General features: G+C 34.4%; 1 protein-coding gene across 1 annotated transcript; it reads left to right on the plus strand.

Annotated features, from left to right (window-relative positions):
• Window positions 1–8,116: 8,116 nt before the first annotated feature.
• Window positions 8,117–11,278, plus strand: LOC128160748 (macrophage-expressed gene 1 protein-like; the record flags this gene model as incomplete). Its single annotated transcript, XM_052824090.1, has 1 exon — window positions 8,117–11,278. A coding segment is annotated over one exon (2,271 nt), but the record flags the coding sequence as incomplete, so codon positions are not given.
• Window positions 11,279–17,628: the final 6,350 nt, after the last annotated feature.

Here is a 17,628-nt window from a genome sequence, read left to right on the forward strand (position 1 = left end):
ACATTGGCAGAACCCCCGACAGTTTTGCCACAACAAGAGACACCACCATCAGTATCAGCCCCGCCCACTACCTCACCAGCATCCACACCATCGGCGCCGGTGTAATGAAGAATAATGACCCCCGTAGAATAATGACCGGGGGTCATTTTTCTACGTAGAATAATGACCCTCCGGTCATTATTCTACGCCGAAAAATGACCCCCGGTCATTATTCTACGTAGAAAAATTACCCCTTTGCCTGAAGAATAAGTGTCATTTTCATAAAAATGAGCACACTCCACATGTAGAAAAGTGACCCCTGTAGAATAATGACCCCCTTGTAAATTAAAGTTTTTCAGTATATTTTTTTATTATTTGTGAAATAGTCTTTACACTATTGTAATTTTTACTGCTGCAGTTTACAGAAAGTAACAGAAATTATAATTCATATTCAAATAAACTTAAAGTAAAAAAAGGGGTATATCTAAGAAAATAAACATCCTTCCGTATTGCATCAGGGTATGGTTGTTATCTTAACAATTACGTTTACATATATCTATGGTGTTCCGATAGGGCCACTTCAACCTTATACTCTGTCCTGAGTTTTTGCTTCCACCACTTTTTGCTTGATATTTCAATAATAGTAAATACCTTTGTGCTCAAACTACGTTCATCCACTAATATAAAAAATGCCCAGATTATCTGTTTTGAAACTTCCCCTCTACCGCTTCAGGTTTCAATACACATCCCGAAATTGAAAGTCTACGGAGATTTTGCATTGCAACAGCCATTAATAAGCCCGGATGATAACGTTAAAAAATTGCGCGATGTATTCCGAGTGTATTCCGAATGGAGAAAAGATGTAAACATTCCCCATTATAAATCTCCGTAAGGAATATGTTTTCGTTCCTGTGAATTTTTCTGAGAGGAAAGGGATAATTGTTCAATGAAAATATCTTGGATATATTCCCTTTAAACGATTTCAACTGTATTTCTTTCACAGGTATGTGTAATTTTATTAAAAATCATCAAAAAGCGATGGAAGCAATAACTTGGGACAGACTATAGTTGCAAAGGCGATAGTGCGAAGGCGAAGGAGCAAAAGTGCGAAGATGCGACGATTAAGCGCGAAGATGTGATGCCTAAAGTGCGAATGTGCGAGGGCGTAGGAGCGATACTACTATCGCTCCTTACCAACTTACACTCTGGCCTTTGCATCTTCGCACTTTCGCCTTCGCCTTTTTTGATTGCATTCAGCAAGTCTCGGTCGATTACATAGATTTTAATACAGGCACAGTACTCGCCAAGGTTTTCCGATTAATACATGCTATTATTGGTACGCATGCGCTATGCCATCGCGCTTACTATGAATGTTTATAAATATTTTAATGTGTACATGTAACATATATTTTTACCAGTGCTGGCTATGCCTAATCATTATCTACTCCACACAAAATTTAATATCCGCCACAATGTGTACATATCTGTCACTTACAAGCCGTCTGTTTACCGTGGACCGACACAGTAACATTCTAATTTCATTTTGCGATACCCCTTGCTCATGCATGGATCTAGAGGGGGAGAGGGGGTCCGCCCCCCGGAAAATTTAATATTCATAATTTTACGCAGTAAAACGGGAGAGGGAGTCCGGACCCTATCCTCCTGGATAATTTATTTTTATTAATTTTATAAAAAAAAAAAATCCAAAATATGCCTCGGAACCCTTTAAACGATGGAGAGCTCCGCAATTATAAAACATAGGTAATCACAGATTACAAAGCTCACCGAGACGAGGCATCACCTTTATGAGGCATCACCTTTATGAGACCACCTTTATCATATTATATGAAAACTATCCTTTATGATCTTGGATATTCATGGATTCTGTTTTGAAACAATATCGTATATTATCTGTTAAAAATGTGTATGATAATCATATGTTCATATGTTAATCAATAAAATAATATAAAATTAAAATTGCATCCTATGAAACTTACAATATATATCATATATTACCATAACATACCGTAAAAAATTGTGATATGATATTGTAACGTATGATATGGCATTGTAATGTGTTATACATTATAATTGTATTTTATCAAATAATAGAATATCATAAAACATAATACAATATAGTATTATATGAAACGATATCATATTGCAATAATACATCATAACATTGAAACATATGATATTATATTGAATAATTAAGCATTGATTTATTATTTTTTGAAAGATGTGGTCTCATGACTGAAACGAAGTGTGCATACAAATTGTATAACGCGCGCTAGCGCGTTATGAAAATTTGTTTGCACTTATCGTTGCAGTTATAAGACCTCATCTTTCAAAAAATAATAAATCAATGCTTATATTTACGTTTTTAAAACATGTATTTCCTTCCCGCAAATATGACTTTTATTAAAAAAAGCTCTGTCTGATTCAACGAATAATGCGAAATTAACGGAATGGCAACTGGAACAGCCGAAATATAAATCGTGCACAGCGTTTTAAATTCTAATAACACAATTTTATTTTTCTTTCTGTAATTTAATGAATATACTCTTGGTAAACTAAGAAATTAATCAATTAAATTCATTTAACTGTCAAAATATATTTACATCAATGAAATATTTATCAGCGTAAATATAATATCAGGTCGTTATCCGGTTTGAAGTCGCGAGAAGAGTCAGTTCTTGTTCTTTGAGAAATACTGAAGGAATACTAAATGTATTCATCCGCAACAGATTTGGTGATTGGGTCTTCTGTGTTGTGCATAAATATCACTCAAATCAACCAATGCAATTTAATAGAGGGAAAGAAAGTGAATGTAAATATTATAGAATGATATAGTATTGTATGATACTGTTTCATATTTGATACATAATATGATATTGTATTATACATGTATAATACAATGTATTTTTATACAACATTGTATCAAATAAATGATACAATATCATGGGATAAAATAAAATATTATATAATACAATCATATTATAAAAATATATCATATCATAAAATACAATTGCATGTGATATGATAATATATCATATAAACCACTATCATATTATACAATATCGTATGATACGATATTTTATAATATTTCAACATCATATTTACAATTTCATGTTATATAATTCTATATTACAGAAACCAATATCATATTATACAATACTGTATAATTCAATATCATAGAATATACAATATAATATCATAGGATGCAATATTATTTATTGCAATATCATATGTAATAGTATCATGTGATTAAATAATTAATAAATAATACAATATGATATTATACAATATTGTATCATAATAATCAATACTATACATAACAATATCATGATACAACATCATATCATAAAATATTTAAAAAAATTGATACAATATTTTATCGTATCATAAAATGATTTACAATATAACATATGGTATTATATTGATCTTATTAAACAATAGTGTTTCAAATCATACAATACTCTATCATAGGAATCATGTTACGTCATTTAACAACCACATCTATCTATCAAGCAGGTTTGAGTGAGGAAGATGATTTCTCAAGCATCCTTGATAATGGAGATCAGGCTCTGCATCTAAAGCAGCCTTGCGTTTCATAAATAATATAGTTAAATCAACTATGCAAGCTATCATCTATAAAACATGTGACATGTTCCAAAAAACTAAACCTCATCAAGAATCATAAACCTATGGCTCTGATTCAGCATTCAAGCCTGTCAGGTGCATCAGTATCATAAGACGCACCATCCATGCAATATTGGTGAGGTTAGCACCAGTAATAACTAAGATATCATCATCAGAGGGCACCAGCAATTAAAACTTTTACCTCCTCCAGCATCTCCAACCTATGGCTCTGATTCAGCATCCATGCCTGTCAGGTGCATCTGTATCATAAGACACACCATCCATTCAGGTTAGGTGAAGTTAGGACCTGAAATAACTAAGATATCATCATCAGAGGGCACCAGCAAAGATATATATTTTGAGTATCCTTAATAATGGAGATCAAACTCTGCATCTGAAGTTACATCTGCGATTCATTCATATTACAGTTTAATCAGCTATGCTAGTTTGAAATAGTACTATTATCTATTAAAAATGTTACCTGTTCCAAAAAAACTTAACATTATCCAGCATCCGAAACCTATGGCTCAGACTCAGCATTCAAGCCTGTCAGGTGCATCAGTATCATAAGACGCACCATCCATGGAAGTCTGGTGAAGTTAGGACAAGTTATAACTAAGATATCATCATCAGAGGGCACCTGTTTCAAAAACTTTAACCAGCTCTTAAAATCTTAACCTCCTCCAGCATCCGAAACCTGTGGCTAAGATTCAGCATTTAGGTCTGTCAGGTGCATCAGTATCATAAGACGCACCATCCATACAAGTTTAATGAATTTAGGACCAGTAGTAACTAAGATATAATCATTAGAGGGCACCTGCAACAAAAACTTTAACCAGCTCCAAAAACCTTAACCTCCTCCAGGATCCGAAACCTATAGCTCAGATTCAGCACTCAAGCCTGTCTGGTGCATCAGTATCATAAGACACACCATCCATGCAAGTTTGGTGAAGTACGGACCAGCAGTAACTTAGATATCGCTATTAAAGGGCACTTGCAACAAAAACTTTAAACCTGCTCCAAAAACCTTAACCTCCTCCAGCATCTGAAAGTTAGGAACCAGATTCAGTAGGTCCAGATGCATCATCCATGTAATTTTGGTGAAGAGAGGACAAGTAATAGCTTAGATACAGGAGCTGCAACTAAAACTTTAACCAGCTCCGGACGCCAACACCGGGGGTATAGCATATGCTCCCATTGACTTCGTCTCGGTGAGCTAAAAAGGCGAAAGCGCGATGATTCGAGGGCGAGAGTGCGATGTTGCAAAGGCGAAAAAGCGATAGTTGTATCACTTCTTCGCCTTCGCAACTTAGCACTTTCGTCTTCGTATCTTCGCGCTTCGCCGTCGTATCTCCTATATTCTTCATATTGTTCATGAATTATACTTGCATTGAGGATTTCCACAATACAAACTGCTGGGTATACTAGTTCATCACCCAGAATTAATGATGAAACCAAAATTATGAAAAGTTTACTCCACTATTAGGCATTATAACCAAACTGAAGTTAGTAGGCATTGACAGCAGCCAGTAGAGGTTAATGGCCAATAAGGAAAATCGTCAAAGTACTGAGAGTACTCGTACAAAAAATATATTTTACTTTATCCTCGGCATACTTTAGTAAGTTTAGTTAATATCAAGATGATTAATGCTTCAATAGTTTGTATGAGCATTGGTAACTTTGGATACAATAAAGATTGGGTGATCAAAATCAAGCGAGATATAAACCCCTGATATGGGTCCTAACCTCTTATCAACGCTTTCAGAAACAATCTTTTCTTATTATAATCGATCAGTGTTTATTATCTATTAAGATTTACTATAGTCAGGTACTCTTCACAAATTTGCTCTAAAAGAATAAAGTCTATTCATGATCACAAAACAACACTACAACAAATGTTTATAATATTGATGTTCTTGTATTACGTAGAAGAAAACAAAACTAACGCAGAATGATTTTTAAAAAAAAAATCATTTTCCCCAAGAAATGTAAATAAGAAGTATATATTCATATTCCTACGTTACCTGCCCCCTTAGTCTTTTTCCATAAATATGTATGCACCATAGATATGTATCATTCTTCGATTGACAATTCATTCACCAATGAATATTGCTTATATCATTACAACGATTATTCTTTCATGATTATTGTTCGTTAATTATCACACAATATTACCATTTCGTATGAATTTTTCTTTATCTGCGTCATTTCCCGCCGTATGTCGACGAGAGAAGTAACGTTACTGTTAACAATCAATTTGTGGCAATGTAAGAGTGTTTTGCGCGTACTTGCTTCGGATATGAAAAACTATATACAGCGATTAATTTACAAGTTCGGTGTTTATAACTTCAAAATCAGTTGAACAGAGTGAAAAAAAATTAAGTAATTTCAAAGTCCTATCTTGGATACGGGGTAACTAATTTCTATTCATGTTTAGGGGGGGGGGGCATTTTTTTATGGGGGTCATTTTTCTTCATGTTTAACATGAAGAAAAAAATAACCCCTGGGTCTTTTTTCTTCAGAAAAATCCAATTATTCTTCAGCTAGGGGGGTCATTATTCTACGTAGAAAAATGACCCCCGGTCATTATTCTACGGGGGTCATTATTCTTCATTACACCGGAACCACCTCCAGTTATATCCCCACAGCGGTCAGGACCGTCGTTACTACGCACGCAATCTGATGGACCATCACACCCACCCCCGGCGTCTCGATTCCCGCTCTCAGTTCTCCGACTAATGAAAACCAAGTCTTGCCGGATAAAAGTGGCGCTGGTCGTCAACAAGATCACCATACTTCCCTCGGCTGCTTGAGCTTCCGGTCATCAATATGAGTACTTTTGGTTAGTTTGTTCTTGACTTCTTTGTTTTACCCTTACTACATCACAATTATTACTCTTGTAAATTTTTATGTGTAGTATTAAATAAATATACATATACCATTGATTTTGTGGGTCATCTTTTTTATTATGCATGATTAAAATTAAATACTTTTCTTATTATAGGCAAACAATAGTAAATACAGCGAGACCTGGAATGTCTGGCATTAAAAAAAGTTTTCTCGATATACATAAAACGATTCTGTAATTGATATAAATCTCCTGGAAAACAGAGGCGTAATGCAAAGAGAATTGAAACCTCTTATTTTAACTCTTAATTCCAACAAAAGCTTTGATTTCAATATAACATTGTATGTTACATGTACATGTGTATTATAATTCGACCAAATTAAAAGATATTTTGAACTGTTTACTCGTCAGTTTGCTTATTATTTGATAATGACTATTTATATGTTATATACATTAAAAGTTTAAAATCAAAGATTTATAAACTTAACTATATATATTTACATTTTCAACTGTCTGTGTCTGTGATAACATTGCGAATCAATTTTGAACCCTAAATCCCAATAACTTCAGAAAACATGAGTGACACAAAATGGGCGTGTCCTTTAGCATAACCGAAAAACCTTATTGGCTGCGCCTCGTAGTAATACATAGCATGTTCTACTTAAAATGATAGTGGTTGTAAAATGATGTTGTTTTAAAGTGCATATAAGTATAGGTAATAAGGAATCATTCTTTGAATACTATAAGGTGATAATATCAGACGGAGCGTGGTCAAATCTATCATAACGCCCTTCGGCCCCGACCGAAATTATCACCTCATAATACACAAAGAATGATTCCTTATTCCTTCAATAACTTTTGTTTCGTTTTGGAGATTATATTCAGCGTAAACTTGAGCTTTCCCATAAATTCACCACATGAATTTTAAGAAATTATACATTACAATTTACAATACAAATCAAATACAAGATTTATAGTTGGGTAGTATTTTAGTAGAAAGCTGAGTGGCATCCATCGGACTAACCGCAACTTAATTCACGTTAAACTACACGAAAAGAACGTCTATTGGGGAAATATATATTTGATTTAATAACCGTACGTAGTCATGCGCGGATCCAGAAAATTTTTCCAGGGGGGGTCCGAAGGATAATTGTGTTTGCCAGGGGGGTCCGAGGCATATTTTCGCGATAATTTTACTATGTAAATTTAATAAATTTTCATTTTCCAGGGGGGGTCGGGACCCCCCCCCCCCCCGACCCCCCCCCCCCTCTAGATCCGCGCATGCGTAGTCGTAAGGATTTCGAATAAATGTTAGGTTTCATCAAAATGAGAAAGCATCATACATCTTAGGCTAGCATTGACTTAAATGTGATACTAGAGAATAACAGATTTTATTAGACCTATGCATCTTAAACATGCATACTAACATGTATTTGGACTTTGGAAGAAGTCATTCAGAGTGTATTTGAAAAACTTGAACTACTTCCGGGACATCTCAGCGTGAGCCTTAAGGGACGAGTTAGTTGTACAAGCATGATTCACCTAGCACAGTTGTTTGCATATTTACAAACTATATCAACATAAAAAATTATATAGATCGTAATTTGATATTAACTAAACTTCTAATGAAATATAACTATTTCCTCATTAATAAATTCTGAATCAAATTTTAAATATTTCCCTATTTATTCATTAAATACGATATTTCCTATTTATTCCTGGACCTCAGTATTTACTTCCTCGTTAATCGATGTACTTTATATATACTTTACACTGGCCCAATCGGCTCATGTGTGTGTAGACAAAAGAGCGGAAATGTTCTCGCCCTTTCTGGTTTGTTTGGCTATTTCACTATGGACCGTGGACGCCTCGAACTTTACCATAGGGGATCCTCGAGCCTGCTATGATGGGAAAGGAGAAAAGCCTTTTATGTTTGAAGTTCTGCCTGGATTTGGTTGGGATAACCTTGTCAACGAAAACCGGGGCGTTGTCGTGAATTTCAATTATTCAAAATGCAAGACAACAGAGGACAGGCGGTATCTTCTTCCAGACGGGGTCGTCACCATTCCTGTCAAGACGAGTCAAATGAACGTTTTTTCCAAGCTCTATGACCACTGGTCTCAGTATGAATCGGATACGGCGTTTTCTGTCAACAACGGAGCTTCGGCGACCATCAAAGGTGTGAAAATTGCTGCAAGTTTCTCCGCCGAATATGAACACATCAAAAAGCACCAGTTGGAAGATAAATCGTTTACTACCAAAGTTCAGGCGAGGTTTGTCCGATACACAGCGAAAGTTCTTCCAGACGTACAGCTTGACCAGTCTTTCCGCAATCGTCTTCTCAGAATCGCTGGACAAATTCAACAGAACCGGAAGCTGTCCACTAAGTACGAGAGCGAACTGCTGGTTCGTGATTTCGGTACACACGTTCTAACCAGTGTCGACGCCGGGGCTTCCATTGTCAAAGTTGATCAAGTCGACTCTTCATTACTTGAAGATACCACAACAAACAAGGTCACAATAAGTTATTCAGCCAGTGTTTCCCTTCCCGGACTAGCAAGCGCAAGCATGAAAGATGAATTCTCATACACAAAAACGGAACTTGAGAAGTACATGAGGAACGTCAAGAATTCGGATATCAGAACCTATGGTGGCCCCCCTATGAGCCCGGAAAATTTCACGCTTAGCAAATGGACAACCACTATCGGGAATGATTTGGTTGCTGTTGACAGAAATGGGTTTCCTCTTGACTACGTTATCTCCACGACAACACTCCCTGAGCTATCTGAGAGTCTGGTAGAAGAGGTGGTTCAGAGTGTTCGAACTGCAATCTCGTCCTATTTCCAACATAACACGTATCCAGGATGTACGAACCCTGATGCACCAAACTTCAGCAAAATATCAAATCTGGACGATGGCTCCTGCCACGAACCATTCACTAATCTAAGCTTTGGTGGGGTTTACCAGGAGTGTCGCTTCCAAGGTAAACTCATTAACAATGAAAACTTATGTACCAAACTCGCTACAAAGAACCCGCAGACACAGACATTCGCTTGTCCAGACGGATTTGAAAAAATTCTCCTTCATGAAGGAATAACGCACAAAGCTCAGCACCAGCACCAGTGCCACAAATGCTGGGTATTCTTCAAATGTTGTCACGATCAATCTTACTATGCTTCAGCAGCATACACATCGTACTGGTGTCGAGCAAAGCCAAACTCTGTAGTACACGAAGATAGTGGATTTATGTTTGGTGGTCTGTATTCAGACAGAACCAATAACTTTGTCACTCAAACAAAATCATGTCCGCAGTATTTCCTTCCAATGGTGATAACATCCAACGTTAGGGTTTGCATCAGTGATGACTACGAACTTGGCGCAAAGTTTGCCGTGCCTTTTGGCGGGTTCTACAGTTGCCAAAATGGAAACCCCTTGGCTGATGCAAAAGTAAATAAATCATGTCCAAAAGGGTTTAGCAACCATCTGGCAACCATCGACAAAGATTGCGAGGTTCAGTACTGCGTGAGAACTGGTCAACTTTCGGAACTGAAATTCCCATCCGTTCAAATTCCGCCATTTTCCGACGTCCCGGCAGAAAGTATCGAGGAACCGGCCAATTACATTATTTCGCACAATTCTGAAGCTTGGGTTCAACTCGTTGACCCTAAAATGAAAGGCCAAACACCAGACGAATCGTCCTGGACAACATTAGATTCTGCACCAAAAGAAATGAAAAACTTAATGAAGAAGTTCACTCAAAACCACGTGGTTAAAGAAAACGATGAGTCGGGAATGTCAAAGGGCGCCATTGCGGGTTTGTCCGTTGGTTTAACGACTGCCGTCTGCGTAATCGTCGGTATTGCTATTGCCGTGCGACGAAATCAAAAGCGAAAGAGAGGGTACAATAGTGTTGAATAAACCTGAATACTTGTTTTAAGATGTTTTTGTCCTTGGTGGATCGTGATTTTTTGTTAATTTTAAGATGGGTTGATGGTTGTTTTTAGGCTATATTAATATCCCTAAGAAGACGAGCTATGTATAAAGATAAAGAAAAATATTTTAATTTTTAAATTACATCTGATTATGGGTAAGTTTTGACCATCAAGCCATCTTAATGTAACTTCTTTTTTAATTCTTGTAATTTTTTTCTGTTTTGTAATGCAATTGTTGTTTGGTTGATAATAATTATTCTTCGTTGTGGCCGCAGCGATTTTTAGTCAATGTTAATAACATTGTACATTTAAAGGGGATAAGATAAAAATAAATCAATTGTGACCACACGGAAATTAAATTTACCGAAGGTAGCGTCAATGCAGATTGATATCAACCACGTGATAAATTGATCTATAATCGTAATAAACGTTGCAACCTGACAGTAATTAAAGACTAAGGAATCATTCATTAAATTTGATGGGAAAATAAATACGTTTTGGTCACGTGATCAAATCATACAAAGCAGGAGTGACCTGTATTGCAGACGTTTAACTTTATAGCGATCGCCGTTTTAACTTAGTGTTTATAAATAGTGCAGTTGATGGTTGAAACCATGTAATATTTAAATTAAAAGTGTTATTTGTTGTTTTCTCAATTAAAAAAGGCCTATGTCTGTTTTGCACAGAAGAAATGAGCACGAAACTTACATTGTAATGTAATATCGCATAAAGACATCAGAACATGTAACTTTGAAAAAATTAACAAAATTGTTCAAATGTCTACCAGAATTGTCACTCTTTAACTCTGTACATTTTTATCGAAATTAATTATTGTTGAACGACTGTTTGTTGATTAATTAAAAGTTAATGTAGTGCCTAGTCGTTTCGTTCCCTACACGGCATAGACGACCTGTTACGGGAAGTTCACAGCTAAACCATCTCATTTTGTTTACAACATCTGATTTATACAAACCGTCATCAAGTGTAACCATTTCATCAAACTAAAATTGGTCAATTGATCCAAATTTATTAACATAGGTAATCACAGATTACAAAGCTCACCGAGACGAGGCATCACCTTCATGAGACCACCTTTATCATATTATATGAAAATCATACTTTATGATCTTGGATATTCATGGATTCTGTTTTGAAACAATATTGTATATCATCTTTTAAAAAATTGTATGATAATCACATGTTCATTTCATACGGTATTATAAGATACAATGTTAATCAATACAATAATATAAATTATTACCTAATCAAAGAGATTTTTTTGTTTTATTACAAATTAAATATTTTCGTCTATTTTGTATGTGTATTCAGATTTGAAAGTGATCTATTGAACTGCCGGTTAATAGACTGCGATCTATTAGACCGCCGGTCAATAGACTGTGATCTATTGGACCGGCAACGTATTTTAGAAAAAGTGAAATTGCTACAAGATTAAAAGATAACTTTATTTTGTTTATTTTACTATTGTTCTTAAAATTTATCTTCATGGTATGAAAACCTTCTGTAATTTATAATTGTAAACACAAAATACTGAACACGGAATTAGGTAATAAAACAATTATTTAATGCCTGAACAGTCAATACACCCATTTTTTTTCCCTTGGTGCAGGGAACAGCTCAGTATGATCTATTGCCATCGGCCGTTGGTCTCACGCAATAGATCATACTGAGCTGTTCCCTGCACCTCGGGAAAAATATTATCAATCGACTGCTCAAGCATTAAATAATTGTATAATATCATATTACATAATACATCATAATATTATAACATATGAATTTATATTGCATAATATAGTATGATATTGTATTGTATGATACTGTATAATATTTGATACAATATGATATTGTATCATTTGATACAAATTGAATATAATTTGATACAAAATTGTATCATATCAATTAAATGATACAATATCATGTAAAAAATAAAATATTATATAATACAATATTATATTATACATATTGTATCATACGATACAATAATATATATTACAATATCATATAATACACTTTCATGTGATATAATAATATATCATATTAACCAATATCATAATATACAATATTGTATGATACAATATTTAATATTACATTATCATATGATACAATATCATATATTACAATATCATATAATACACTTTCATGTGATATAATTTTATCCTATAGAAACCAATATCATATTATACAATATCGTATGATACAATATTACAGAATATACAATATCATATATTGCAATATCATATGTAACAGTATCATGTGATAAAATAATAAATTAATAATACAATACAAAATTATATTATGTCATAATATTCAGTGCTATACATAACAATATCATGATGCAATATCATATCGTAAAATATATAAAAAAATGATACAATATCATATCGTATCATATAATGTTTTACAATATAACATATTATATTATAATATATTGTATTTGAAACAATAGTGTTTCATATCATACAATACTTTATCATAGGAGTCATGTTATATCATTTAACAACAACCACATCTATCTATCAAGCAGGTTTGAGTGAGATACGAGATTTCTTTAGCATCCTTGATAATGAAGATCAGGCTTTGCATCTGAAGCAACCTTTACGTTTCATTAATAATAAAGTTTAAGCAACTATGCAAGCTATCATCCATAAAACATGACCTGTTCCAAAAAACTAAACCTCATCCAGCATCCAAAATCTATGGCTCAGATTCAGCATTCAAGCCTGTCCTGTGGATCAGTATCATAAGAAGCACCATCCATGGAAGTTTGGTAAAGTTAGGACCAGTAATACCTAAGATATCATCATCAGAGCGCACCTGTTTCAAAAACTTTAACCAGCAGTTTAAACCTTAACCTCCTCCAGCATCTGAAACCTATGGCTCAGATTCAGCATCCATGCCTGTCAGGTGCATCTGTATCATAAGACACACCATCCATTCAAGTTTGGTGAAGTTAGGACCTGTAATAAATAAGAAACCTATGGCTCAGATTCAGCAATCAAGCCTCAGGTGCATCAGTATCATAAGACAGTGCGTAGTTTGGTGAAGTTAAGACAAGTAATAATCAAGATATCATCATCAGAGGGCACCTGTTTCAAAAGCTTTAACCAGCTCTAAAAACCTTAACCTCCTCCAACATCCAAAACCTATAGCTCAGATTCAGCATTCAGGCCTGTCTGGTGCATCAGTATCATAGGACACACCATCCATGCAAGTTTGGTGAAGTACGGACCAGCAGTAACTTAGATATTGCTATCAAAGGGCACCTGCAACAAAAACTTTAACCTGCTCCAAAAACCTTAATCTCCTCCAGCATCTGAAATTTAGGACCCAGATTCAGCATCCAAGTCTTTCAAGTCCAAAAGTAGGTCCAGATGCATCATCCATGCAGGTTTGGTGAAGATAGGACAAGTAATAGCTCAGATACAGAACCTGCAACAAAAACTTTAACCAGGTCCAGACGCCGATGCCGACGCCCACGCCAGAGGTATAGCATAAGCTCCCCTTTACTTCATCTCGGTGAGCTAAAAATGATAGTATATAATTCAGTGTGGCAAAGTACTGAACTCGGTATGACACATGCCTAGATGTCTCGGGGTAGGCAATCAGACATTTAACCAGAACCATTGTAACGAGTTTAAACTTAAGGTTGTTGTGCACACAGCAATGTGACGTAGGTCTGTCTATTTCATTGCTGGCCACTCAGCCATCATGGCTCTTTGAAATCAACAAAATTTGCCTGGATTTTGAGCCAAGACAACGCAATTGGTGCATATTTCACTTGAAACCAGCATCAATTTTGACTTATTTTGATGCAAGAAATAGGAACGTACTATCGAAAGTCCAAATTCTTGTTAAAATGATTCTATGTGATGAGATCGGTGTAGTTCATAATAATGCATAGACAACTTTCTGCATAAACTGCTAATATTTGTAACTGAATTTCCATCACTGAAAACCAAGAGCAACACCATTGCAGAAATCGCCAGTATATCTATGAAAAAGGAAATGTCTCCTTGGTAAATTCAAATAAGGACAAATATATAGTACTCCACAACTTTTATTAGTGTAATGTACATTTTTTTTTTTACTTCTTAGTATTCTTGTTGTGTTTCTTGGAAAACTTCAAGTTCTTGAGAAACTTGGGATCCACCTAATAAAAAATAGTTAAGATGACGTTACTAATACTCAATGTTACAATTTCATTGGTGTAAATCTGCAATTTTCCCTTATAAACCTGTATGCTATTAAATACATACAATAACTGGATGTTGGAAGCATGTTTTATTTTAAACCCCTTTTGCTTTCACTGACACCGGATCGATTTAAAAGAGGGCTAATATAAAACTCTATGTAAACTTTTCATAAACCACACTATCTGAATTAAGACAAATTCAAAATGGAATGAAATCTTTGAAAACCATATTTTATTGAAGATAAGATGGGACAAAAACAACCCTATATATATATTGTATCATTTACCAATAAAGGTTAATTATTTTTTTGCACTTACTCCTTTCATTGAGGGATATCTGTAAGTCTTGGGCCTGTGGATACCATTTCTGTGCTGTTTACGATCTAAAAGAGAAAGAGAAGATGGTAAGTCATTTAATAGGTAAATCGATATCACCGCACAAATACATGCATTAAACATTGGGTACAATATAATTCTGATTCACTGTGTAAGTTTATAACATCAACAACACTTACTTTGGTTATGACTTGTGTGGTTCTTTGACTTGGCCATTTCTGTTCTTTTAAATTAGCTTTCTTCAGAGATCAAGTAAATCTAAAACGAAGAAGAAAAGTCTTGTATCCAATTGAAAATATCCCATAAAACACACTACATGTACGATATATTTTACAATTTTTGCAGAAATCCTCAGAAGAATTGATGTCAAATCCTCACATTTCATGCAGGACATGAGTTAGGCGTGGTGCATGACGTAAACATCATCATAGGATTCTGTACTGAGTAACTTCTAGAGAGAGGATTCAATACACTACTATATTCCAGTCAATCCTTGGATGAACAATGTCAATTCATCAATGAAACTTCATTTCTTCAATTATTAGTTTAAAAGTCTTTACTTGGAATTGAAGTTGCAGTTGAATATTGGGAAATAAATCACCAATAACCTGGGGGAATGAATAGGAATTGACAAATACAATGCTAAAGGAGTGTGCAACATTTGGCATGTGGTTCTCCTCCAATCTTGTCCACAATATTTCACTCTCTCATACATCAACATACACAGTTTGCAATATTACATATCCCCTCGCAACATCAAGTGGACAATGAAAGCTCATTTTCATGATAACTGAACAAGCAACTTCTCTGTGTTTTAAAATCATAAAAATAGTTTCATGAATATGATTCAATCAAATTGGTTAAGTACCGGTAAAGTATCAGTAAAGTTTAAGCATGTAAAAAATGATAGGTCCTGTAATAGAGATAGTTTGCTCAATCAATATGACACATTGGCCTGCTTGAATAACATTTCATCATTTCCGTTTTCCTATGAGTAAATCGCTTTCTGTAGTGCATATTAAGATTACTAGATGATTTCCCGAGCAAGCGTGGGATTTAACACCTTACACATTAATGACGCTGCTAAAATGTTAAACTATATTTTTTTGTACGTGCTTCACTAGCTTCTATCAAAACTAAAATGCCACATTCAAGAAACAAATTGTTTTATTTCATTTATTCAGCATTTGTCAAATCTTAACTTCTATGTATAATCCAAGTAAGTTCCTAATAAATATATTCACTGTTTATGTTATCATTCAATATTATTTCACAGCAAGGATACATTTTTAATACTAACTCCCAATAACTTGGAACTACCAAAGCGTGTCCACCACCTTACTCTCTTTTTTGCCATTTTGAGCTGGTTAATCGAAAATGAAACTAGGTTTATAATTAATAATTAATTAATTTGACCATAATTACTTATCAAGTAGTATTCAACTATAGCTTATGGATATTATATAAAACATGTTGAAATACCAAAGGTGTAAGCAGTTATGCTGGTGCAGGCATTTCTTAGATTGTTTGCAAAAAGTCTTAATTTATAAGTACCCTATAGATGTGAAGAAACTTAATCTTGAGTAATCAATATAAAGTATAATCCACAATAGGTCACATGATATCTTTCAACAATATAAACCATAAGTATTTTGTTATGTAAACATATGTAACATTCACTATAGTACTAGCCAGACCAAGATTCAGCAATATACTTTAAAATGACAATAAAAACCAGGAGCAAGATTTCAGATAAGACATACATTTGAAAAGCAATAGCCCTATAGACATGAGTGAAATTGCTGATTTTTTGGATTCAATTATATTTCATCATTCTAACTGTTATCAAATCATAACATGCAAGCCAAAGTCATTTATTACATTACAAGTCATACTAATAGCAAGAAGAAATATATTAATCCTGTTATCCAATATTCATGAGAACCTTTGAAAACCCTACGATCCACTGGAGGGCAAGTCAGGTGCCAGCAGTCATGTTAATCAAGATGACATATTGAAAGAAACTCTCAACAGAATATACTTAACACAATAGCAAACTACAGCACAAGAATTTCTATTTATGCACTCACAAATACAACTCTTGAACTAAATTATGACAATGCGATAGAAAAAAATCTCCAACTGAGATTCAACTGTCAAACATCCTCAGAAGAATTGATGTCAAATCCTCACATTACATGCAGGGCATGAGTTAAGCGTGGTGCATGACAAAAACATCATCATAGGAAATGAGTACTGACATAACATAAAACTTAAAATGTGTCATCACTTGTAGCGGCAGATCAAAATAATGTTTACAGTATTATTTTTGTCCAGTTTTTTTCTTTCCTTTCTAAACTTGCAAACAGTTTTGACTGTCTTGAATACAACCAGACACAGAAGCAATTAAAACATCATTTTTCAATTTTAATTTTTTATTTTGCCTTGTCTACACTTAAATTTGCCTACTGACAACAATGCCAAAGAAATGAAAATGACATGGAGTGAATGTTTCCCTGTAAAATTTTAAGTCTAACATTAAATGATTAAGATTAAATGAGAGAGAGAGAGAGAGAGAGAGAGAGAGAGAGAGAGAGAGAGAGAGAGATTATGATTATCTAAGATATAAGTAATCATAGTACAGAAATGTTCATTTAAAAATAATCTATTGATGAAAATTT

This window comes from Crassostrea angulata, chromosome 8 (genome assembly GCF_025612915.1).
Source record: "Crassostrea angulata isolate pt1a10 chromosome 8, ASM2561291v2, whole genome shotgun sequence".
Taxonomy (NCBI): domain Eukaryota; kingdom Metazoa; phylum Mollusca; class Bivalvia; order Ostreida; family Ostreidae; genus Magallana; species Magallana angulata.